Source organism: Lithobates pipiens, unplaced genomic scaffold (assembly GCF_037356315.1).
Source record: "Lithobates pipiens isolate NorthernLeopardFrog02 unplaced genomic scaffold, aLitPip1_a1.2 Scaffold_18, whole genome shotgun sequence".
Taxonomy (NCBI): Eukaryota; Metazoa; Chordata; class Amphibia; order Anura; family Ranidae; genus Lithobates; species Lithobates pipiens.
The window spans coordinates 569,423,649-569,451,238 of NW_027507758.1; the positions used below are offsets into that span (position 1 = coordinate 569,423,649).

General features: G+C 42.6%; 1 protein-coding gene across 2 annotated transcripts in view; it reads right to left on the minus strand.

Annotated features, from left to right (window-relative positions):
• The window catches only part of PKHD1 (PKHD1 ciliary IPT domain containing fibrocystin/polyductin), a 975,887-nt gene that overhangs the window by 537,580 nt on the left and 410,717 nt on the right, over window positions 1–27,590 (minus strand). For both annotated transcript variants that reach the window (XM_077489019.1, XM_077489018.1), the window contains one exon: window positions 14,011–14,170. In XM_077489019.1, coding sequence (XP_077345145.1) covers window positions 14,011–14,170 — 160 coding nt within the window. The remainder of the gene's footprint in view (window positions 1–14,010; window positions 14,171–27,590) is intronic.

Sequence of the window (27,590 nt, forward strand, 5' to 3'; positions counted from 1 at the left end):
GGGTTAAGTGAGTTCTAGGGAGTGATTCTAACTGTGGGGGGGGGGGGGCTAGTTGTGGCAGGACACTGATCACCACTCCTTACAGGGAGTGGTGATCAGTGTCAGTAGGGCAGAACGGGAAAATGCTTGTTTACATCAGCATTTCCCCGTTCTTCCTCTCCGTGAGATGTTTGCGGGTATCACACTCGCGGAGCTCATGGCGGGTGCATGCGTGCCCACAAACCGCTTCTTAAAGGGCAACATACAGGTACGTTAATATGCCTATACATGCCCTGCTGCCAATGTATATCGGCGTGAGCCGGTCGGCAAGCGGTTAGGCACTAAAGGATCTGGTACAGTGCACTTTAACAGGGACTGAAGGAACCCAGTCATCTAGACCACAGGCTCAAATGATGACTTATCTAATCCACCTAGCAATAGTGGAGAGAGAAGCAGGAAGCCCCGTGTGGGAACCCTTTGAAAAAGACAAAGAAGGAATTTGATTTGCAGAAAAACAGGTGTAGCTGGGAGGCTGACTCTCACAACTCGTACCACCCCAAGTCAGTGGAGATCAGGGGCGGATCCAGGGGGGGGGGGCAATGGGGCAATTGCCCCCTCCGAAAATATCATTTATTGCAGTCCTCACCGAGTCTCTCTCTCACACATCAGTATAATCAGCCGATCGGCGGCGCTGAGAGAGAGAGACTCTGTGGTCACAAGAAGATAAGATGGAGGGAGGAGGTGTGTGGAGCTGCACCGCTGGCTAGTGTTCCTTGCACTGGTTGCTAACGCCTGTGCCGCCTGGCGTGTAGCAACCAGTGACTTCACGTCGGAGGCTGGAGCCGCTACTGAGGAGGAGGAGAACCCCAGCATTCATAGTGGAGCCTTCTTCGTTCTCCGCCCCTTAGTGGGAGTGTTGGCTCCACCCACCTCCTCCCTCCATCTTCTCCACAGCACGGCGGGAACACAGGAAGAAGCAGTGACTGTGTGTCACTGTCATCTGATGCTGCTGACTGCACCTGCAGACAGTGCAATTAACGGATCCCACTCATCTTCATTGCTTCTGCATGGGAGCCAATCCCCCCCACCAGAGCACCAAAATTATTATATAAAAGTGAGTAAAAGAATGAATGAATGTGAATGTGTAAAATCGCAAAATCTTGTGTGCCATATCCGGAAAGTTTTACCCCCCCCCCCCATGAACAAGCCATTTTTTGCGATACTGCTTTGCAGTACTGTAACTGACTGACAATTGCGCGGCCGTGCAATGCTGTAACCAAGTAAAATTGATGTCCATTTTTTTCTACTAATAGCACTTTCTTTTGGTAAAATTTAATATTTTGCAATATAAACATAGCAACAATTTTGAAAAAGAAAGCAATATTTTAAACTTTTTGCTATAAAAAAAAGTCTTCCTCAATTTAGGCCAATATGTATTTTGCTTCATATTTTTGGTAAAAAATCCCAATAAATGTATATTGATTGTTTTAAACAAAAGTTACCGCATCTACAAAATAGGGGATAGATTTATGCCATTTTTATTTCTTTTTTTCCTAGTAATGGCGGAAATCAGTGATTTTTTTTAAGCAGGACTACAACATTGTGGCGGACAGATCGTACACTTTTTGGGGATCAGTGACACGAATACAGTGATCAGTGCTAAAAATATGCACTGTCACTTGTACTAATGATACTGGCTGGGAAGAGTTAACATCAGGGGTGATCAAAGAGTTAACGGTGTCCCTAGGGAGTGCTTGCTAACTGTGTGGGGATGGACTCACTAGTTCAACAGAGTGATCCGTGTTCCTGGTTAGCAGGAACACAAGATCACTCTGTTCATCTCTGACAGAGTGGCGATCTGCCTTGTTTACATCAGCAGACCGCTGTTCCATCTCTGTGGGGAGCGACTGCAGGTGGCCATCGGACATCACTTCCCGCTGATTGGCTCCCCCTCTGGCCAATCAGCACATGTGCCTTTGCTGGCTATTGCACAAATGGCGTACAGGTACACCTTATTTTCTGGCAGTGCCCCTCCCGAGACTAGACTCTGGATCCGCCCCTGGTGGAGATAAACTTCTTTCCTAGACTTTACTCTACATTCCTAGGATGAAAATTCCTAGTCTTGCACAACAAAAAATATGCCTTCCAAATGCAATGGTAAACTTTGTGAAAAGTCAGCTTCCTAGCCTTCAAGAGGTCCTTGTCCCTCAAGATCTTAAAGCTAGCGACCGAGAAGCAGGATGGTGGACTGGCCCTTAGAATAGTTTCCGACAATCTGGAAGAGCCCTTGGGATGACTATCAGTAGTCTGAGTATGTCTGACTACCACATCCTCCTGAGTCAGTTTAGTGCAGTGAGCATCACCATAGCCCTTCATCTTAATCCATGGAGTCACTAAATCGCCCACTGCTAAGGCCCGAGGGTCCCTGGACCTACCAACAAACCTGTCCAGTTTATTGTTGAATTTGGACATCAGAAGATTCATGTCCAGTGTTCCCCACCTCTAGCAAAGGGTTTGGAACACCTCCAGGTGGAGAGCCCCTTCCCCCCAGATTCAGATGCTAATGGCTGAAAATGTCTGCCAAATTGTTTATGCCTGGGATGTGGGCAGGGCTGGAAAAAGCAGTTCTACCCAATTTGGAATCAAGTCAGCTTCTCTTTGAGTGGTGCAACCTTTGGTGCCTCCTTGGTAGTTGATGTAGACCACTGCCATGGCATTGTCTGACTAGATCCTGATCAGGTGACCTTTCAGCTGAGAGGTCCAGTGTTGAAGGGACAACCAAACTGCCCTGAGTTCTGGGATGTTGATAGGAATGCTAGCATCCTCTGACTTAGAAGTCCCCTGCAACAACAGGGCATTCTGGACTTTTCCCCAGCCCAACAAGCTGGCATATCCATTGGGAAGTTTCCACATCTTTGGAAAGAAGGGTGTTCTGTTTTTCCAGTGCTGGGCTGGAACCTATGTCAGGGTAATCTGATTTTTGAATGTCAGATGCATGGAGCAGTCCAAGGACCCGGTTTGTTTGTCCCATACTGCCAGAATGTTGATTTGCAACATTCAGGAGTGAACCATGGGCATAATGCACAGCTTTAAAAGAAGCTACTATCCGACCCAAGACTCTCATGCAAGCACAAATTGAGGGCTGACCATGAGGGACAGAAGTTTGTCCCAGAGCAGGAAGATCCTGGGCAGGTCTGGGCAATGACAATTTTCGAAGTCTGAGGATCCAACCAAACTTCTATAGAGACAGTACACTGTACATTGTCTGACATACTGTAGATCAGGAAGACTGGTCCCTTATCAGGAGGTTCTCCAGGTAATTTATAACATGTTTCCCGTGAGAATGTAGCAGAGCTATTACCATCGTTGGTCTTGGGATAAGTATACATTTTATCTGGCTGCGGTCTGCCCAAACACAGAACATCCTGTAGACTAGCAAAAATGGAGGATTGCTTGGCGTGGGAAGGGTCACATGGGCTATCCCAACAGCTTTCATAACTCTCAACATTTTGAGATGGGAATGAGGGACACCTACTAACAAACGTATGTAGGGATAGGGCACGCCCCCTGTCACACCCCCTTAAAGAAGAATTAACCCAAAAAAGGTTAATTAAATCTACAAAGACTTTTTTTTTACCACTACTATTGCTTTATATTGGCTTTTAAAATGTACAAATGCAGCAATTTAGAAATTAGATGAAAGGTTTAGCACTGGGAAACACTTTTTGAAAGATAAAAAGTGCATTTTATATACAACTATATGGATCAGACCAAAATGAGGCACAAATGAGTGGGAAAGAGGGACAGAGGAACATCCAAATCAGGGACAGTCCCTCAAAATCAGGGACAGTTAGGTGCTATGAGCTTTGTGTACGAGTGTTCTCATCTGAAGGTGGCAGCTAGGGATGAGCCCAGTGTTCGATTCAAACCCATGTTCGAATCGAACATCGGCAGTTCGTCCGTTCGTCGAAACCAGAACTTTGTGGGCCGTTCGCATCAAATTTGTGTGATACGAATGGCCCGCAATGCACTGCGCCAGTCGCAATGCATTGCTGGCTGATGATTGGCCAAGCATGCACTGTGACCACGCATGCTTGGCCAATCACAGTGCCGGCAGGGAGGAGAGCCATAATTGGCCACAGGTTGGATGCCTGTGGCCAATTATAGCTCAGGGGGTTTAGTACACACCCCACACTATATAAGGCCAACAGAACGGCGGCCTTGTGTAGTGTGTTGCGGCGTTCATAGAGAGTAGGATAGGCAGGGAAAGTGTCAGCTGTGCTTTACTTCTTTAGATAGCACTGTTACAGTGAGTGTAGTGTTCAGGGAGAGAGCAGGATAGGCAGGGACAGTGTCAGCTTTGCTTTGCTTCCTAACCTAGCACTGTTACAGTGGGTGTAGTGTGCCTCCTGCACAGCATACACCTGAATCTACCCCCCCCACCCCCCCATTGCTGGTGTTGTGTAGTTGATTTGTGCAACACAGGCATCTGCCTAATATTCAGTCACTGTAGTGTGCCTCCTGCACAGCATACACCTGAATCTACCCCCTCGTTGCTGGTGTTGTGTAGTTCATTTGTGCAACACAGGCATCTGCCTAACATTATCATAACATATTTTGGGTGTGGGGTTCCCCTTAATATCCATACAAGGCCCAAAGGGACTGGTAATGGGCTGGGGTAGGGGGGGTAATGGGGTAGCCATGCCATTTTTCTCAAAGATTTTCATCCATATTGCCAGGACAAGACATTACATTAAAGCCGCAAGCAGTTTTAAATGTCTTTTTTTCCTTTACAAATTTTGTGCAGGGACTGTTCTAAACATGGGAAACACATGCCACTTCACAAGCATACTTTAGACACCCCCCAGGTATGATATTTAAAGGAATATTTCACTTTTTTTTTCACTTTAAAATTACTGCTCCAGAAAAAACGCCTTTTTGCATTGATACATGTCCCCCGGGGCAGGACTCGGTTCCCCAAACCCTTTTTAGGACAATAACATGCATATTGGCCGTTATAATTAGCACTTTCAATTTCGAACGTTCGCGTCCATTGTAATTAATAGGGTTCTAATGTTCGTGCGAACTTTCGGTACGTTCGCAGGTTCTGGTGCGAACCGGGGGGTGTTGGGCTCATCCCTAGTGGCAGCATATAGCACATGGTTTTGATTCATGGAAGCCTGTAGCCTGTAATGGATGATTAAGAAATCGCATTTGTTTAACATAACCATGTGCTCACCGTGTCAGCACAGATAAAACAAAGCCAACCCTAATGCTAACTGTTTGTTTATCAACAAAGCCATGTGATTAGTGCCAGTACTGAAACGATGACATGGATTTGTTAAAACACAAAGAGTTTGCATAAGGATTAGCTCTAGGGATAGGGTAATAGTCCCCTTGTTTATCAATATCCAACATCAAGCTCCCAACTAAAGAGGGACCGTTTTTTGGAAAAGAACGGGTCAGTTATAGTTGAAATCAGCCTCCCTGACCTCCAGGTGCCATTTAAAGCTCACTCTACCCTTAAAAAGCCCTAATTTAGCCTTCTCCATTCACTCTAAATCATTTTATTAAAAATGCAATTCACTACTGTCTGCGATCGTTTTTTATTTGCACTAACATACAACTTTTCAGGACAAGCTTTCAGGGTATGTCCTCTTCATCAAGGTCCAAGCAGTACTCAAAACATTCACAATTTGTTTACTGAAATTTCAGTGAAGAAAGTGCTCCAAAGCTCTAAGTATAAGAACATTACTTTTTTCTGGTTTTTGGTTCCATAGACTTCAATTGATCAAAAAGGTGTATCGCAAAATGCATAATGTACCTGCAATATGCAAACTGCAACCTGCATAGGTGTGAACCAGGCCCTAAAGACAACCCAGGCTGTATCTATTCTTTATACTGGAGATGTCCTCAGTTGTTGGAGTGAATTGACGCCCCAATATAACTAAACCTGGAAGACTGAGGAAAGACTATAGGTACAGGGTCTCATGACCCTATACCCTAAACACTGAGCTCTTCACTCCCACAATGTATTGATGCATTGGTGCAGAAAGCGTTATCACATCAGTGTTGCCCTCTGCATCATTTGGGACCTCCCAACACTGGGAATAGGCAGAAGAGGCAGAAGAGGAGGAAGACTCGGCATGTCCCTAAGGCCTGGTTCACACTTATGCATTTTTTTGTGCGTTTTCAGTTTTGCAGAAACACACTACAGTCCATTTACCATAGTTTCCTATGGATGTACTCCACATCTGTGCATTTTATAGAAAAGGGCCAGGGACTTTTTTCTGGTTTTGATTCCATAGACTTCAATGGATCAAAAATGCGTATTGAAAAATGCAAAATGCACCTGGAATATGCATACTGCAATCTGAATAGGTGTGAACCAGGCCTTAGCAGAAGACTTCAAAAAAAGGTTAATTAAAAAAAAGCATAAAATATAGTCAGGAGGACCTCGGGGGGGGGGGGGGTGTGAGATTAAGGGCAGCACAGTGGTGTAGTGGTTAGCACTCTCACCTAGCAGCAATTGGGTTGCTGGTTCAAATCCCAACCACAACAATATCTGCCTGGAGTTTGCATGTTCTCCCTGTGCCTGCGTGGGCTTCCTCCAGGCACTCCAGCTTCCCCCCACACTCCAAAGACATGCTGGTAGGTTAATTAGACCCTGTCCAAAAAAATTGGCCATAATATGTGTATGTGTATGTCAATGTTGTAAGTATGTCAGGACTCTACAGGTTAAAGGACCGCATAAAATAGCTGCAGATAAGACACCAGTGGCAAGAAAAGCGCCCTGAGGCAATTCAGTTCATATAGGTAGCGCTATACAAGTCAGTAAGCCTGGATTCACACCTATGCATTTTTGGTGCTTTTTGCATTTTGTAGATTTGCATTACAGTTGATTTAACATGGTTTCCTATGGAACCCGTTCTGTAGTGCAAATCTGCAAAATGCAAAAAGCACTAAAAATGCATAAGTGTGAATCCAGCCTAAGATAAGAGAAAGTAATTGCAAAATAAATAACAGAATTTAAAAGTTGCTTAAATCAATTTCTTAAAGCAGATTACAAGATTACAAGCCTAGATCAAAATATAGCGCAACGCTTTATCAAGCTGCTTTCTGTTATGCAGATATCTGGCCAAAAATTACTTTTTTTCTGATGGTTTTTCATTTGGTCACATAACAGCTCACCCTATCTCTTTCCCTCAGTATAGCAAGGGCTGCGAGCAAGTAGCAATAGAGCCAGAAAACCCTTCTGGTAACATCAAGTTCCAGCAATCCTAGCAGGCTCTCCAAGATAACTGCACTAAGCCATTGGACAAAAAGACTGCATCATCACGCAACATTGTATTTCAGCAGTGGCGATGACAAAGGGGTCTCAAAGCTTAAAACTGAATGTAAATGCATTCTCTGTGAATGGGTGAAAATCAAATATTCTCCAGCTACTGTATATTCTCAGCCAATTTAAATCTGTGTTTGTTGAAAAAAACACATTATGGTCACTAGATGGCCCTAACCATCATCGAAAATAAAAACACAGCTCAGCGCCATCTAGTGGTCATAATGCGTTATTTTCTGCATTCACACATTTGAAATGCAGAGAACAAAGATAGAGAACATTCAATTTTGCCCCATTCACACATAACTCATTTTCATGTAGTTTTGATGGATGAACAGCTATGAATTTTTTTTTTATAAATATATCCCTTAAAGATATTCAAAGATATCCGCCATTATAATTAACAAAAATAGGATAGGAAGAGTTTGTGAAAGGGAATTGATCTGATTGTCCTTGTAGGGTCAGCAAGGAATCCCCCCTCCTCTTCTGTCAGGCAAAATTTTACACAGTTGCCCTGCAGGTTTTATTTTGCCTTCCTCTAGAACAAAGCTTTGGGCTTTAGGAGAGGTTGAGGTTGACTGACGCTTGTCTTTCATTAGCTTGGTTAGTCACATAAATGTTACAAGTAGAATACGTGAAAAAGATAAATTTGGGCTTTAAAGAAAATGTCATTTTTCCAAGGTTCTCGATAGAATGGGGATTTTCAGCTGAGTGTTCTTAACTGTTTAACTGCTGAATAAATTAAATCTGAACGAAATGACCTCAGGGCTCTTCCAAAGCCTGAAACAAGACAGCCTGACTCACTAAAAGGGGTAAAAACACAATTGTTTTGTTGAGTTGTTTCCTGAAAGGACTATCTAAATAGTGAGTATAGAGAGAATGGAGATTTAAACGGGATACAGTGTCAGATAATATATTGGGGGACATGCTTTACTTGCTGTAATATTGAATTTTGCATTGAACAATTCATCACAAGTTGGCATTATGGCCGAGCCAACAGCTGATTTATCTCTGGAACGCCTGATATTGAAAATACATTATCTTCCCCACATCCAGCCAATAATACATATTTCCAGATTGTGCCTCTAGTGACATTGTTTTTCCCCAAGTGCCCCTACAGATATACTATACATATATAGATCACCATACTATACTCCCATTGTTATGTATGTGATTTTTACATGGGACACAAGACAGGTTTAATCATACATACAGCTCTTGGCTGTCACCTTGTCATATTGAAATGTAAGTCTAAATAAAAAACCCACAAATGCTTTCGGTTTCTGAGAATAGGGCAGCTAATAGACCTTGATGTTGGTAAGTTGGCACTCTTTCTGTTGGGACTGGTGTGGTGAAAAGGGAAGGGTCGATACATCATTAGGGTCATCAGACTTTTCGTTGATAAGCCTAATACATCTCTAAATGGCTCAATGTTGATACAAAGTATACTCTATAGCAGTAATGGCAAACCTTGGCACCCCAGATGTTTTGGAACTACATTTTCCATGATGCTCATGCACTCTACAGTGTAGTTGAGCATCATGGGAAATGTAGTTCCAAAACATCTGGGGTGCCAAGGCTGACCATCACTGTCTATAGAGCTATGTATAATATGAGTCATCAGGTGGACACCCTCTTTCTTTGAGTTTTCGTTGATAAGCTTACTTCATCTCCAAAGGGCTCAATGGTGATACAAAGTATGCTGTCTTGCTATATATCAATGGAGACTCTTCGGGTGGCTCGCTCTTTCTTTGACATTTCATTGATAAGCCTACTATATCTCCAAAGGGCTCAATGGTGATACAAAGTATGCTGTCTGGATATATATATTATTGTGGTCTTCAGGTGGGCACCTTTCTTCTTTGACTTTTCATTGATAAGCCTACTACATCTCCAAAGGGCTCAATGGTGATACAAAGTATGCTGTCTGGCTATATATCATTGTGGTCTTCAGGTGGGCACCTTCCATCTTTGACTTTTCATTGATAAGCCTACTACATGTCCAAAGCGCTCAATGGTGATACAAAATATGTTGACTGGCTAAGTGTCATTGGGGTCATCAGGTAGGCACCTTCCTTCTTTGACATTTTGTTGATAAGCATCTCCAAACGGCTCAATGGTGATACAAAGTATGTTGATTAGCTATGTACCAGTTTTTACTTTCTTGCACAATTATGGTAACGAGTAACTTCAGGACAGGGAAGGACTAGTATGGGGGCAGGGGTTAGTACTCATAAAATAAGTTTGGCTGGTGGCCCTCAGTTAAGACCACTCACCTTAACAAGAGCAGTAAGTGACTCATACTGGGCATTTTATAGCCACCATATTCCTAGACCTAACAGCTTGTGGCCGAGGGAAGTCTTCTAGTACCAACTTCCTTTGCCAACCAAATGCCAAGAGATGCAAAAAGAGCAGATGCTGGTAAAGTGAAGGTGTGTCACAATAAACAATGTTGTTAAGGAACCCCCAACTTTCACCATGCCCACCAATCAATAAGGCACCATGGCACAGTTCACATGGTACATATTTTGTAATTCACAGAAACCTGTCCCTAATACGAGTTGAATATAATGGAAATCTTAGTGTAGATGCACTTCTGGTAAAGTTCAAAATTACTTACGGTAGGTGTGAATGGAGGCAAAGGGCTAGTTGATGGTGCTTGGCTGCCCAGGCCAAAGGTTTTTCAGTCCTACCATGCTTCAGGTTCATAAATATGTGGGTTGTCTAATCTTAAAGCTGTGGTTTAAACTCTCCATTGGGAAGAGTTATGCAAATATCAAAATGCCTTCATGGGTAGATGTCAGTGGGCATTCCTAGGCAGGCTGTGTTTGCATGTCAACCGCTCCTGCATTGAAATTGCTTACTCTGATTCCAGCACACACTGTGAGATTCTCACAATATGCATTAGAAGCTGCAGCAAGTCCGATAGAGTCTGTCTCATTTTCTGGCTGGAGGACATCCATGATTATTTAGCCCTTTCCATCCCAGCTTGTCTGTCCCTGGCTTGCCCCTACCAGGGACTGAAAAATATAAGCAGATTAAAATTCAACTTTAAGCCCCCATTACCACCCAAGCTTTGAATATTTTAGGTGATTTTGAAGCTGTTTTTTTACAATTTTAAATTGTTTCCTCTCTAATGAAAGTGAAGTGCTGTATAAGAGCTTCTTGGGGTAGGTTCGTGTTTTTATGGCCCCATAGACTTTTGTTATGGAAGCACCTGAAAAACACAAGAAGCACCCATTTTTTTTTCACACACTCCCATTGAAGTCAATTGGGCTAAAAGTGCCCCACACTGCCACAAAAGTAGCTGATGTACCTTTTGGGGCTTCAGGCATTGGGCTACAGGTGCCTGAGTGCTCAAGCATGAACAGTGACTATTTTAAAGCATGGGATTTGGCTTGTTGAGTGTTTTTTAAGTTATTTAGATGTGAATGGGGAGGCTTAAAAACAATTAGCTTTCATTTAAATTTGTACCACCATTCTTCTGACCAACCTATGAAACTGGTAAAATCCCACCTGAATAGCTAAACCAGAAACAGAGGACACTGTGTTAGATGTCCCTCTGTTTTCTTTTCTATCTTCAGTTTTTTTTTTTTAAAACCACAGGATAGGTCAAATTTGTGTCTGTTTTTTTTATTCTGTGTTGCAATTGGGAATTTTACTTTAACATCCTATTGTGGAGACACGACAGGAAGTGAGTGGAAAACTCTCCAAAGTGAGGGTTAATTCCCTTGAAACTGTCCCATTGAAAGATTTCTATTCACATTCTGTTGACAACCACAATTTTTTTGAGATGTCAGTAAATCCAGCAATTCATTTCTTCTGAATAAGAGCTCTCCCTCTCTCACAATCCAGCTGCCAGAAGAAGCCGGGTAGATGCCAGCACTGGCGAGAGACTTCAGACGGTTAATGGATAGATAAGTACCACAGAGTTTAGCTCAGCTTGAGGTTAAATCTGCTTATTTTTTGTCTTCCCTGATCCTCCATCATCAAAACCTTTTTCATTACATACCTTATGTTAGACCCAGTGGCATCATTACTGAGTCTCTGCGCTTCACTATGCAATACAGGCAGATCATGGCTGGTGGGAGGGACCACTACGGTGCTGTACAGAATTTCTGTCTCAAGACCCCTTGGCCATGATGCAAACTGTGAGCTGGCAGTTGGGATGAGTAATGCATATATTAAAATGCCTTGATGGGTGGATGTCAGTCTAGAGGAGTGGGTGTTCCTAGGAAGGCTTGCAGACAGCCTATGGCAGGGGTAGGGAACCTAGGCTCTCCAGCTGCTTTGAAACTACAAGTCCCATGAGACATTGCAAGACCCTAACAATCACAGGCATGAATCCTAGAGGCAGAGGCATGATGGGATTTGTAGTTTCAAAACAGCTGGAGAGCCGAAGATCCCTACCCCTGGCCTACGGTAACACTCACCTGAGCCTCCATGATGGAAGGAACTTAAGGATGGGGAGGTAAGGGCTAGAGCACTGGTCTCCAAACTATTCAAACCAAGGTCCAGTTTATTGTCCGTGAGACTTTAGAAGGTGGCAGACTGTGGTTGGTAGGAGTAGATAATGTCCCAGTTTCACACTGGGCGTAAACAACGTCTCAAGTTTGATGGTCAGTGGGATTAAAAGATTACATAGTGCCTGTGGTCAGTAGAAGGAGGAGTGGAGACCTATCATTTGTATGAGTGGGGGGAATTGTGCCCAATTGTTACTGTCAGTGGGATAAATTGTACCATAATTGTTGGTGTCAGTGGGAGGACTAGTGCCCCATCGTTGGTATCAGTGGGAGGACTAGTGCCCCATCATTGATATCAGTGGGAGGAATAGTGCTCCATTATTGATATTAGTGTGAGAAATAATGTCTATCATTGGTATTAGTGGTAGGAATAGTGTCCCATCATTGGTATTAGTGGTAGGAATAGTGTCCCATCATTGGTATTAGTGGTAGGAATAGTGCCCCATTATTGGTATTAGCAGTAGGAATAGTGTCCCACCATTGATATTAGTGGTGGGAATAGTGTTCCATCATTGGTAATAGTGGTAGGAATAGTGCCCCATTATTGGTATTAGCTGTAGGAATAGTGTCCCACCATTGTTATTAGGGTTAGGAATAGTGTCCCACCATTGATATTAGCGATGGGAATAGTGTCCCATCATTGGTATTAGTGGTAGGAATAGTGCCCCATTATTGGTATTAGCGGTAGGAATAGTGTCCCACCATTGATATTAGCGGTGGGAATAGTGTTCAATCATTGGTAATAGTGGTAGGAATAGTGCCCCATTATTGGTATTAGCTGTAGGAATTGTGTCCCACCATTGTTATTGGCATTAGGAATAGTGTCCCACCATTGATATTAGCGGTGGGAATAGTGTCCCATCATTGGTATTAGTGGTAAGAATAGTGTCCCATCATTGTTATCAGTGGAAGGAATATTGTCCCATCATTGGTATTATTGGAGGAATAGTGTCCCAATAATTTGTATTAGTGGTAGGAATAGTGTCCATCATTGGTAATAGTGGTAGGAATAGTATGCCATTGGTGGTATCAGTGGGAAGATTAGCAACCTATCATTGGTGTCAGTGGGAGGAATGGTGTCCCAATGTAAGTATCTGTGATTGTAATCTGTATCAATGTGATCTGTATTGTGATCTGTATCAATGTAAGCAATACTGTCCTACATCTGGCCCTCGGGCCACACTTTTTCTTTTCAATAGATTTTTATTCAAATGTTTAACAAAGTACAGACATACCAATGTGGTTAGACAAATATCAAGGAAAGGGTGTTCCCTCCAAGACAATCAAGAGCCTGAGTGTTATTGACAGGACCCAAATAACAGAGCCTAAAAGACTGTGGCCTTCTAGTGAAGCATCCATTTGCTAGGAGCATAAACTCAGTGAGTGTAGTCCTCTTGGGCCACACTTTGGAGACCAATGAGCTACATGATGCTGGATGTCCTCTGGCCAGGAAATGAGGCAAGCTCTATCGGACTTGTGGCAGCTTCTAATGCACATTGTGAGAAGTTCACAGTGTGCAGTGAAATTAGACTAAGCCATTTCAGTACAGGAGAGGAGCCTATGCAACTGTCCAAGAATGGAGGTATGGCTGGAGTTCACCTTTAACCACTCTTACAGTAAAGAAGCCTTCTCTTGGAAAGTGCCTTGTACAAGTAGTACAGAAACCATAGATAAGAAGTTTTCATTCAGATCACAGTTATTTAACTCTTTCTTTGATCTAGGAATACTAAACACTAATCCCAGCTAGACTTCTGAAAATAAATCGGCATTAGCGTTTGCTGGAGCCCATGCTTTACCCATAATCCTCTCCCCCAGCCCAAGCAGGGATGATGTTTATTGCTGGTCCTTACGCTGAAATGAAAACCGCTAATCATCTTCACCTCAAACGTATTAAACTAATTTGTAGAGTGCCTGTGTAAATTATTTACTTTTCAGTCACATAATCATATTTCCAAGCAGATAGAGTGAATTTCTAAGCCGCGGCGTGGGAGAACTATCAATCACCGCTAAGAATTATTATTCAGAAACAGGACGGGATATCTGCCGATGCAAAAAGGAGACTGCATCTGCGTCTTGTGAAAATCCCCTGAACAGGATCAGCAAACGGAGCCAGGAAAAAAAAAAAAAAAAAGGTTACTTCTTACAGCAAAGTAATAAAAAATGAGAAACCTTTGATATGCAGCAGGTTGAGGAGGCTCGTGTTGGTATTGAGCAGCAGGGTACGGCCTCTCTCTACCGTGACGTTGTCGCCATCTAATGGCGGATGGCCGGTAGGCCAACTGGAATTCCGAGACCAAAGGCTGCAGAAGTGGTAAGGTGTATCTTCTCCCTAGAACAGAACAAAGGGGAGCATAAAACATTGTATACTGTAATAAAATTTATGGAAATGATCAGAAATTATTGGAACTTTAGTTTCAGAGGTTGCTTTTTTATATCTCCCTCATCAGTATTCACACTTTTTTATTACAGGTATTTATATAGCACTGACGATTTACATTTACATCCGTCCCTGTCCTCAAGGAGATTACAATCTATTGGTTTTATCACATATACATACATACATTAGGGACAGTTAATCTACCAGCATGCTTTTGGAGCACAGGAAGAATGTGCAAACTCCCTACAGACAGTACTGGGTGAGCTTCAAACCGAGGACTCTGGTGCTGTAGGGGCTCCATCACATGTGCAGCCAGGGGGCAATTAAAACTAGGTGGTTAAGCTGAGGTTTGACTGCCCCCTCGACTGCCCATCTGAACATAGACATGCAATTGCTCGGAACTGTACACATGCCACGTCAAAAATTAAACAGCATGACACATTTGATGGGCATTACCAACGCCAAACACAACCTATTCAAGTCCACATATGCAATTGAGGCGCAGTGCTGCGGCATTTACATGGCTATATCAGGTGGTGAAGAGGGGTCATATCACTTCCTCACCTCCTACCAATTGCATCTGAAAAAGATTCAGCTGCAGATCGATCGAGGGAAAGCAAGAGTGGCCACACATGTGAATAAGCCCTAAAGCAGAAGTGCTATTGGCTAAACAACTCTTCACCTCTTCGTAAGTCTGAATTGGCTCCCGCCCATACTCAGATCACTTGTGATGAATGTTCTCTTTGAGGCTAGACTACACATTGCAAAAGAACGGAAGGGAAACATAACCCATGGTGTCCATGAATTCACGGGGAATATTTACATAAACACCTATTTGAGAGAATGTTCGGTCCCCGGCATTAACCGGGGGCCCGCATGGGACAGGGCAGAGGGCTCTTTGCCTGTGCATTTTCTCTCCTTTCTCTCAGCAGGGCTATTGGTGCAATATCCCTTAGCAACAAGCCGTCATTGGAGGAATTTGGCGGGCTGTTTCTTCGCTCCTATGACTGCTTATATAAGCCGGACGCTACCTCAGCTTCACAGCCACCTGAAGAGGACCAGTTTGCGCTCAGGTGTACAGTTAGAATGGAGTCTCTCCTTCGTCAGCTTCTGGAAAAAGCAGAAAGCTCGGGCGGTGAGGAGTGGCTGAGGCACTGCTTAGCTGAAGACCCTCCTGCTTTTTCTTCTCTCCCTGCCTGTTTGACGCCCATGCCGAACATTATGGAGGAACACAGGAATTCTCCTTCAGCTGGCAACTCCCGCACACCTGTAGGAAAAGGAAAGAAGCAGAAAAAGTCGGCAGCCCCTGCTGTTCCTTATTCTAAGGAAGATTCTTTCACCTCTACTTCTCGTTCCAGGTATCTTAAAGATGCTGCAACTTTATCCTCCTCATCCTCCATTCCAGAAACCAGCGCTGCAGCTCCTTTGGGACAGAATGCTGTGTCAGATATCCCGCCTGGTGAGAATCCTGTTTCTTCTTTACCTGACTTAATTGTTATCCTTAATTCTTTAGCAAATGCTTTTACTAGCCTGTCAGAAGGGGAACAAGGATCTCCCTCTCCCTCTCTCATTGCCAGGGCTCTGTTTGCAAGCGCTGGCAGTTCTTTTCAGAATAGACAGCAATTAAACAATGTTTCAGTTCAAACAACTATCCCTGTACAGGAGGCACTGCCTTCTGGTACCTTACAAGGGGCACATTTATTTGGTGCAGCTCAGGAGACACAGCCTGCTGGTGCTCCTATTAATACTTTGTCAGGTGTACAGTCTTCTGGTACTTTTTCCTATAATTTGCAGCCAGGTGCACAGTATTCTGGTGCAGTGTCAGGTGCTCAGTATTCTGGAGCGATATTACAAAATCCTGTTAATCATTTGAATATCAGTACTGCTCCCCCTATTGGTGTAAGGGAAGATGTGCAGCCTTTGCTTGCTTCAGGTGCACAAAATATTGGTGCTTATCAAGATGGTACTGGATTGCAGCAGTCAGTCACTGCGGATGCTTTAAAGGTTGGCCCTGTCTGGAACGCTATGCGTTCGCAGGGTAATGTTACTATTCCTATGGAGAAACAGTTTAACCCTTTAAGAACTCAGAGCATTTTAGTGAATACTGGTGGTCTTTTACAGCCTAGTTCTTGTAATAATACACCTTGTCAAGTAGCAGAAGCTTGTATGAAAGAGGCGCTTCCGTGCGAAATCTCCCCGTTAGGTTTCCACTTGTCTTCCTCAGTTAAGGAGAAAATTTGGAGAGGAGAATTTGTTGATTTATTATCCCTCCTGCCTTCTTCTAAAGAATTTCTTTCTAAATTAGATAAGAAATCAGAGGAGCGTTCAGAAGAAGATAGAAGGAGAGCAGTACCTAGAACATTCCAGAATTGGCTGCAAGCATTCTGTATTTTCGCTTCAGTTATGGGTGAAAAATTTCCAGAAAAATGTTCTGGGCTATTTCAACATCTAGACATTGTTGCTGAGGCCTTTAGGCATTTCGGGGGTATTTAATGGTTTCATTATGATGAGAATTTCAGGCAGAAGCTGGCGGTACACCCTTCCCTACGTTGGGGTGTGAAAGACGTTGGCCTTTGGTTAAATCTGATGTTGCCTCCAAAACCGCAGGTGCAATTCAAAGCACCCAACTCTACTAATAATTCATTTCGCAAAGGTTTCTGCTTTGCATTCAATGAAGGACAATGCAGATTTCTGGCCAACTGTAGATACAAGCACGAGTGCTCATATTGTACAGGGTCACACCCGGCTGGTAGATGTTATCGAAAGGCCTCTGCCATGTCAGGTCAGCCTCAATCCAGGGATGGGTTTTCAAAAGGCACAGACAACTGTGAAATTGTCAAACATGCTTCCTTGGCTAGAAATGTATCCAAACACCAGGATGGCGGAGCTGCTTTATAACGGCTTCAAGCATGGTTTTTTAGTCCCTGGTTTTTCTGGGTCTGGTTGTAAGTTAGTGGACAATTTGCGTTCGGTCTTTTCACACCCAGAGGTTGTTAGGGTTAAAATTGAGAAAGAACTAACAGAGGGCAGGATTGCGGGTCCGTTCTTCTCACCCCCTTTCTCCAACTTCAGAATTTCTCCATTGGGCGTAGTTCCCAAAAAAGAGCCAGGCTCTTTTCGCCTAATACATCATTTGTCATACCCTGCTGGCGAGTCTCTTAATGATGAGGTTGCTGATTTCGATGCTTCAGTTACGTATGCTTCTTTCGATGAGGCTTTGGTTCTCCTTGAGCATTTTGGAAGGAATTCATTAATGGCCAAGGCGGATATTAAGTCTGCATTTCGTTTACTTCCAGTACACCCGCAAGGCTTTAGTTCTCTAGGTTTTCATTTTAACGGAAATTTTTATTTTGATAAATGTATGCCAATGGGCTTCTCCTTATCTTGTTTTTACTTTGAGGCTTTTTCTTCTTTTCTTCAATGGGTAGTGTCTGTGGTGCATCCCGGTGTTGGTTATATTCATTATCTAGATGATTTTCTTTTCATAGGTCCACCTGAATGTTCTGTTTGCTCTGATTCTTTGTCAGCCTTCTTTGATATTTGTGAAAATTTTGGCATTCCCCTTGCCCAGGAGAAGACAGTGTTTCCATCTACTAGTCTGGAATTTTTGGGCATTGTCATTGATTCAAATGCCATGGAATTCAGATTGCCTCCATCAAAGCTTTTCAAGATTAGGTCGCTAATATCCTCTTTTATATCTAGACGGAGAGTTCTGCTTAAAGATGTCCAATCTCTATTAGGCTTGTTTGCTTTCGCTGCAAGAGTAATTCCGGTAGCTAGGATTTTTTCTCGCCGTTTTGCTAGGGCTACAAAGGATTTAAAAAATCCTTTTTCTCATGTTACCATGTCAAAAGCCATTAAAGATGATTTAAAGGTATGGGATGAGTTCTTGTTAGGTTTTAATGGATCAACGGTATGGCAGAAAGAATTTATAGACGATTTTGAATTAGGCCTTTTTACCGACGCTTCAGGTTCTATAGGCTTTGGTGCCTTCCTGGCAGGTCATTGGTGTGCTTCAAAGTGGCACACATCTTGGAGGATTCCTGAGATTGCGCGTAACCTAGTCTTGTTAGAATTATTCCCAGTAGTGGTGGCGGTAGTTATTTGGTGTGATTTGTTTAAAAATCGGAGAGTTTTAATTCACACGGATAATAAAGGTGTCCTATTCGCGATTAATTGTTTATCTTCTAAGTCTGATTTTGTAATCAAATTGCTTCGTTTCTTAGTTCTCCATTGTATGAAATATAATATTTGGCTTAAGGCTAAACATTTACCAGGTGTAAGCAATAGCATTGCAGACTCGTTATCTCGTCTTCAGTTTTCCAGGTTCCACGAATTGGCTCCGGAGGCAGACCCAATTGGCTCCCAATGCCCGGAATTCCTCTGGGGCTTGATTTGGGATTAATCTCCGCCAATTTAAAGAACTCCGTTTCACTGAGAACATGGGAGGACTATCTGCGAGCATGGTCGAGATGGGATAGTTTCTGCTCTACATACAATTTAAGTATTGCCAGTTGTAATGCTTACACAGCTCTGTCTTTTGTTACTTTTTTAATCCATTCTAACCTTAGTGCAGCTTCTATACATAAAATTTTGGCCGGGGTTTCCTTCTTTCTAAAATTTTTTGACCTTCCGGCCTTGTCTTCTTTCTATACAGTACGTCAGGTATTGAAGGGTTTTAGGCGTTCCCATTTGGTTAGAGATGGTAGGAGACCCATTTCTATTGATCTTTTGGTTAAATTAATTCAGACTTTGCCTTCAGTATGCTATTCCCCTTATGAAATTTTATTATTTAACGCAGCTTTTTCTTTGGCATTTTTTGGCGCTTTACGGGTGGGTGAGTTTTCCGCCTCAAATAAGTCTTCATGCGCTATCCTGTTAGATAGTGATGTGTTTGTTTATTCAGATTCTATCACTATATGCATCAGAAGATCAAAAACCGATCAGGTTGGTAAGGGACGCATGATTAAGTTGGGTCGGGCAGGGTATATTCCTATCTGCCCGGTCCGAAATAATTTAAATTTTATCGCCTTTAGACCTTTCTTTCACGGGTCATTCTTTATTCACAATGACCTGTCTCCTCTTACTCGTTATCAATTTTCTTCTGTCCTTTCTTCTTGTCTAAAAACCCTTGGTTTGTCGGGCTTTTATTTCTCATCTCACTCCTTCAGAATAGGGGCTGCCACTGCTGCTAACTCTATGGGTTTTTCTTCTGAGGAGGTTCAGAGGTTGGGTCGTTGGGACAGTGTTAGATATAAGTCTTACATTCGACCTGAGTTAGTTACTAATTAAGTTTCTTTTCAGATTTTCCTAGGTTCAAGGTCTGGATTATAGGCCATTCATTTATTCATTGGGCCTACAAAAGAGCCGAAGCACGGAATTTCGAAAAGACTTTGGGTTTTAAGGTTCATGCTTTGCAAATCTTTTGGCATGGTGTTAGGGGGTTACGTTGGAAAGATGTAAGAAATGAATTAATTTATTTAAATAATGTTTGGCCCAGCCCGGATCTATTAATAATCCACGCTGGGGCAAATGATATTGGTAAAGTTAAAACTTGGAATCTTTTATGTGAGATGAAACAGGATCTCTTTTCGTTTAAGGTCCTTTTTCCATCCGCAATTATCGCTTTTTCTGAGATGATTCCTAGGTTACTTTGGTCCCCCTCTAGCAATTTATTTTATCTAGACAAGATTCGTAGACGCTTAAATAGGACCATTCATAATTTTTTGGTTTCTTCCAATAACTTATCCTATCGCCACGTTGAGTTGGAAGGTTTTATCTCAGGTCTCTATAGATCAGACTTGGTACATTTGTCGGACATAGGTCTGGACATTTTCAATGTAGGTTTGCAGAATATGATAGAGAAAGCCACGGTGTTGGGGGGGCCTCAGCGTTTTGTTTCACAATTGGCTTCGGCCGGTGGGGTTCGTCTTCCAGTATAAGTCTGGAAGGACATGGTGATTGAGATCTGGTATTGGATCATTTTGTTAATTTTGAAATTTAATTCTATGCTGAAAGCTGATTTTTTAGTTAATGTGAATGTAGCTAATTTGGGTTACCCCTTGAATAAACACCGTGGCCATTTATGACCAAATATACTGTGTGTCAGTTTCATTTATTTATTATTAGCTACTCTGTACTGTCCCATGTTCGGTCCCCGGCATTAACCGGGGGCCCGCATGGGACAGGGCAGAGGGCTCTTTGCCTGTGCATTTTCTCTCCTTTCTCTCAGCAGGGCTATTGGTGCAATATCCCTTAGCAACAAGCCGTCATTGGAGGAATTTGGCGGGCTGTTTCTTCGCTCCTATGACTGCTTATATAAGCCGGACGCTACCTCAGCTTCACAGCCACCTGAAGAGGACCAGTTTGCGCTCCCACCCCCCCCTCCCTATTTTTATGATTGTTTAGTCACGGTGATATTCAGTGGGGGTTCGTCTTCCAGTATAAGTCTGGAAGGACATGGTGATTGAGATCTGGTATTGGATCATTTTGTTAATTTTGAAATTTAATTCTATGCTGAAAGCTGATTTTTTAGTTAATGTGAATGTAGCTAATTTGGGTTACCCCTTGAATAAACACCGTGGCCATTTATGACCAAATATACTGTGTGTCAGTTTCATTTATTTATTATTAGCTACTCTGTACTGTCCCATGATTACATTACATCCACATGCCAAATTCCATAGGGGATGGAACTTGTGGGTCCTCTACCAGATTAAGCCCCAATGTAGGATCCCTTAAGGATCGTTTTCATTATGATTAAAATTGTGGTCAAAGTAAAATGAGAAAGATGTCCATTGTGCATTCATACTTTTTTCTATTGTGTTTGATTTGTTCGTCCCTTTGTCAATGCTCCTAATAGAACATTTTTTGGAGGCTAAAATATCATGCCAATTCAGGTTACAATACCTTGTCAGCTATCTTGGTTCAGAAATTAAGTTATGTGTAATAAAATGGAATGACATAGGGAAAACAAAGTATTGAGCACATGAAGAAAGGGATGTGCAAAAAGGCATGGACAGCCAAGACACCAGCTGAAATCTATCAGTAATTAGAAAGCAATTCTGCCCCTCTTTACTGCAAATTAATATCAGCTGCTTCATTCTCAACTGATGGCCTATAGAAAAGGTGTCTCAACCTCTAGCAACCAACCAGTGAGCAGTAATACTGTACAGTAATCAAGCGAAAACAAAGAAGATACCAAATAGATATCAACAGGTCGGACTTTTAAGACATGGAAGCAAATAGGAAAGTAGAAAAAAATATTTATTTTATTGAAAAATACAATATCATAACAGTGTTCAAAACAATATAAAAATCATATGAAATTATATAATTTGTACATTGAGCCCTTGTGCGTCACGACAACCAGTCAGTAAGCAGTAATTATATGCTGTAAGCGCTGACAACCACTCACAATTGCTGTCTGATCTGATATAGTAAACTGATTTTAAGTCTAGTTGCTATTTATTATATCACTCAGAGCAGGTGAGGAGTGAAATTTAATGGGAGGGGGGGGGGGACCCAAGAAAATTTTTGCCCAGGGTCCAATCAATATTAAAGATGGCCCTGGGTGTCACACAAGATACATCTCATGATGGGTAAAAGCAAATAGCTCTGTCAAGACCTTTGCAACCTTATTGTTGCAAAACATACTGATGCCATTGGATACAGAAGTTTTTTTAAACGTTTGAATGTTCCAGTGAGCACTGATGGGGCCATATTCCAAAAAGTGGAAAGAACATCATTAGACTATAAACCAGCCACGACCAGGTGCTCCTTGCAAGATTTCTGACAAAGGAGTGAAAATAATTATTAGAAGAGTTGGCCAAGAGCCAAAGACCACTTGTGCAAAGCTTCAGAAAGACCTGGAATTAGCAGGTACAAATATTTCAAAGAAAACAATAAATAATGAACTCAACCGCCATGGCCTGTATGCACGCTCACCACGTAAGACTCCATTGCTGAAGAAAAAGCATGTTGAAGCTTGTTTAAAATTTGCTGCACAACATTTAGACGTGCCTGTGAAATACTGTGAAAATTGAACTTTTTGGATGTCATAATGTTTGGAGATCACATGGCACTGCACATTACCCCAACAACACCCCAATACCAACAGTGAAGTTTGGAGATGGGAACATCATGCAGTGGGGCCTTTTTCAGCATAAGGTACTAGCAAACTTCATATCATTGAAGGAAGAATGAATGGAAAAATAGACCAAGACATTCTTGATAAAAATCTGCTGCCAAATATAGGGTGACTAGACATGCCCGGTTTCTGGGGACAGTCCCCGGATTGAGGACACTGTCCCCGAACCAAGTCTGTCCCCGGTTTTGTCCCCAGATTGGATTTGAACAGGGGCTGGGGCAATTTTAAAGACAGTCAGTGCAGAATTAAAAAAAAAAATCTGAATTACAGGGGGGTGGAGGTGTATTTTTTTTCATTATCTGTGCCCCTTTCTGATGATCATGTGCTGGTCAGAGCAGAGAGAATATTTCTTCCATTTCGGGTGCATGCCCGTTCAGTTCCTACTCACATGTTCTTCTGCCTTGGCTCAAGTCCCGGCCAGCCACCTGCCCATCTCCTTGCCTTCCCTGGTGGAGTGATCTTCCTCCGCTCCCCACCCAGTAGTAGCCGGGCGCCCAGAGAGTAAGACTTGACAGGCTGTGAGGTGGGCGGCGGCAGCGGCGAAGGGCAGAGAGTCGCTAATTGCCACCATTACTAGTAAAAAAAATATGTCCCCGGATTTCATTTAAAAAATCTGGTCACCTTAGCCATATACCAGGATGATGATGATGATGAAATGAGGGTGGACATTTCAGCAAGACAATGAACCCAAACTCAAAGCCAAGGAAATTCTTAATTGGTTTTAAAGAAAGAAAATAGAGCTGCTAGAATGGCTCAGCCAATCACCTGACTTGAATCCAATAGAAAATCTATGGAAAGAACGAAAGATCAGAGTTCATAGAAGAGGCCCACGGAACATCCAAGATTTGAGGACGGTTTGTATGAAAGTATGGGCCAAAATCCCACCTGAGCAATGCATGTGAATAGTTTCTCCATACAGGAGGTGTCTTGAAGCTGTCATTACCGACAAAGGATTTTGTACGAAGTATTAAATATATTTCAGTTAGCGTGTTCAATACTTTTTCCTTGTGTCATTCCATTTTACTGCACATACCTTCATTTCTCAACTTATTTGTTTTGGTGTCTATCTATGTATGGATTGCATGGGCTGTTATCGACTTGTGGTGAAAATTGAATACACCTTTAGAGATATATTTACCTAGAAAAATGATTATGTGTTCAATACTTATTTTACCAACTGTTTACAGTATAGCACCAATATTTTGTACAGCACTTTATAATCTAAAAGGAGATAGTACAGGTACAGAACAGTTCAAGACAAGAGGGTTAAGAGGTACTGTCAACGTTTCACCACATTTACAGTATCTCACAAAAGTGAGTACGCCCCTCACATTTTTGTAAATATTTTATTATATCTTTCCATGTGACAACACTGAAGAAATGTCACTTTGCTACAATGTAAAGTAGTGAATGTACAGCTTGTATAACTGTGTAAATTTGCTGTCCCCTCAAAATAACTCAACACACAGCCATTAATGTCTAAACCGCTGGCAACAAAAGTGAAAATGCCTAAATTGGACCAATTAGCCATGTTCCCTCCCGGGTGTCCTGTGACTCATTAGTATTGCAAGGTCTCAGGTGTGAGTTGGGAGCAGGTTGGTAAAATTTGGTGTTATCGCTCTCACTCTTTCATACTGGTCACTGGAAGTTTAGCATGGCATCTCATGGCAAAGAACTTTCTGAGGATCTGAAAAAAGAATTGTTGCTCTACATAAAGATGGCCGAGGCTATAAGATGATTGTCAAGACCCTGAAATTGAGCTGCAGCACGGTGGCCGAGACCATACAGCAAAAACAAAACAATGTTTTTTTTGTATAATTCTCCTTTAAGGGGGCGTGGCAGGGGGTGTGTCCTCTGCCTGCATACTTTTGCTGATAGGTGTCCCTCATTCCCATCTCAAAAAGTTGGGAGGTATGCCTTAATGCATAGGAAGCATTAAGGTGAAAAAACACGAGGGTTTACAACCACTTTAAAACAGTGCTGGAAAATAATGGTGGCCACACAAAATAGTGACACTTTGGGACCAATTTGGACATTTTAACTTAGGGGTGTACTCACTTTTGTTGCCAGTGGTTTAAGCATTAATGGCTGTGTGTTGAGTTGTTTTGATTGGACAGGACATTTACACTGTTATACAAGCTGTACACTCACTACTTTACATTGTAGCAAAGTGTCATTTCTCAGTATTGTCACATGAAAAAATATAGTAAAATATTTACAAAAATGTGTGTGTGTGGGGGGGGGGGGGGTACTCACTTTTGTGAGATACTGTGTGTACGTCTAAAACCTGATTAAAAAATGGTAAATTTGAGAAAAAGAAAATTAAACAAAGAAGAAAAAGAGGAAAACTTTAAGTCCACCGGGACTCCGCGTTTTTTTTTATTTTTAAAAGCCAGCAGCTACAAATACTGCAGCTGCTGACTTTTAAAATAGTGACACTTACCTGTCCAGCGCGCCCGCGATGTCGGCACCCGAAGCCGATCGCTAGGTCGTCTGTTGGGTCCTGCCGCCGCCATCTTGGGTATGGGAATCAGGTAATGGAGCCTTTCGGCTTCATTTCCCGGTTCCCTACTGCGCATGTGCGAATTGCGCTGCGCAATAAGGACGCTCCCCGCTGCCTCTGGGAGCTGTGTGTTTCCCAGCAGGCAACGGGGCACTTGCGGGAAGGGGCGGGCACTTGCGGAAAGGGGCGTAAGTTACGCCCCTTTCCGCAGAGAGCTGTCCCGGAAGTGGGTGCAGTTACCTGGATTATCCAGGTAACTGCACCCCCCTTCCCCCTGAAAGGTGCCGATTGTGGCACCGGAGGGGGGGAGGGTTCCGATGAGCGGAAGGTCCACTTTAGGGTGGACCTCCACTTTAACTTTTCATTTCCAGCAAGATAATACCTTTTGCCATACTTACAAGGCATCATATTAAAGTGGAATTTTATTTAATAAATTAATAAATAAATATCTGTGAATAGGATTTTTAATGCAAAAGAGACACACTAAATAATATCCTTATTCTCCAAAAATATCTCATACACATCCACTACTTAATTGCTTTACAATCTATTTTAAGAAATAATTACTGTGCTTTTTGCCTCCCTGTATTGTCCTCCGTGTGCTCACAAACCTCTTTTTTTCTCCCTCATTTTCTTTGCTTGGAATAAGCAGTGCATGTTAGTTGAGGTCACATGCATTGTTCTTTGTACATTGCGAATCTAATAGTCTATAGTTCATCTCAGGAGCAAGCAAGAGAGGGTGGCTACATTTTGTTTTCCATGGCCCCACTGTGTGTAGGAACATAGTCACCCTCTCTTGCTCACCCCTGAGATGAACTATAGCAGGGATATGCAATTTGCGGACCTCCAGCTGTTACAGAACTACAATTCCCATGAGGCATAGCAAGACTCTGACAGCCACAAGCATGACACCCAGAGACAGAGGCATGATGGGACTTGTAGTTTTGCAACAGCTGGAGGTCTGCTAATTGCCTATCCCTGAACTATAGACAATTAGATTTGCAATGTACACATGGCAAATCTAGGGTGTATAGGGTATATAGGGTGGCTATGTTCCTATACACAGTGGGACCATGGAAAACAAAACGTAGCCACCCTCTAACAGAAAGTCAGATTACAGCAGGAATAAGAGGGAAAAAAAGGAATCTGGAGATTTGGAGGAGGCCGAGAGCAATAGAAGGGACGTTGAATTAAAAAAAAAGAGGAACTCTTACCTAAGATGTATGAACTCTGGTGCATGCGTGGGAGTGACATCATCCCGGGCTGGCCAATCAAAATGGTCAGAGATTGGTAACCCGGCAGAAAACAAGCCAGATGTGTCAGAGAGTACTCGTGGACCCTACATTGCTGGAGCGGAGGCGAGTTAAGTTCCACGTTACAGTTTTGACTGGATGCAAGAGCTGGCACTGGTCCTTGGGCTATTCAATCTCCTTTATTAAACCACAGGGTAAAATCCACAGACAAAACAGTGTTAGTGTGTTTCGGACAGGAAAAGCCTTAAATCTTAAGACTAAGGCCGCGTACACACGGGCGGATTGTCTGTCCAACTTAGTCCGCTGAACCGTGTTTCAGCGGACAATCCGCTCGTGTGTGGGCTTCAGCGGACTTTTTCAGCGGACTGTCTGACGAACAAAGTCTTACGGAATTTCCGAAATTTTGTCCGTTGAAACTTGGTTTTGTCCGTCCAAACTTGGTTTCAGCGGACAGTCCGCTCGTGTGTAGGCAAGTTGGACGAACTAAGTATGGCGCATGCTCAGAAAGGATTTACACGGCCGAAGGTTGCATTGCAGTGTATAGGACATCGTTTTTCTAGTCCCGTCGTACGTGCTGTACACGTCATCGCGCACGCTTTCAGCGGACTGTCTGCTCATCGTGTGTGGTCAAGTCCGTTCATGCAAATTTTGAACGGATTGTCTGACGAACTTAGTTGGCCAGACAATCCGCCCGTGTGTACGCGGCCTAAGGCTTTTCCTGGCTGAAACGCGTTAACACTTTCCTGTCTATGTTTTTTTACCCTGTGATTTAATAAACACTAATAAATACACAGCAATTGTAATTCTAAGCATGTCATTTATGTTATTGAATGCAAGGCCTGTCAGATACAGTATATAGGCTGCACAATCCGTCCACTGAGGGTCAGGATATTGGAGCATTATAATGACACACTGAATTCCAATGCTAAGAATATATCTAACGTGTCTAAACATTTTAGGACAGTGCATGCAGGGAACTTTGAGCATGCAGGGAACCTTGACCATTTTCTTTTTTTGGTTTAGAACAAATCAAGAGACCTCCAAGAGAGGGCGACATATACCGCACCCTACTGCAGAGAGAATTTTTACTCTTAATACCAGAATTCCAGCAGGAATGAATAATAGGATAGATATAAATTTGTTTTTCAAATTAATACATTCCCCTTTGGGGTTTATATGGTTATTTTTTCTGTTTTGTGCTAGTTTTTCTTTTCAGAAGGCTTTTCTCCCTTTCGCACCTACTTGCTGTCTCATCTCACTTGGTCTGTTCACATGTTTTGACTAATCAATTTCATGATTGTCAATTAAGTATTGTACCGCCCCTTTTTCCTTTTTCCAAAGGGGTTGTTTTGTTATAAAAGTTTGATTTTAATGCTGTTAACTTATGCTAGGAAGGCTTCAGCCGAAACGCGTTGGCTTATGTGGATTTTACACAGCTATTGTGCCAAAAAGAATTCTTATAAGAAG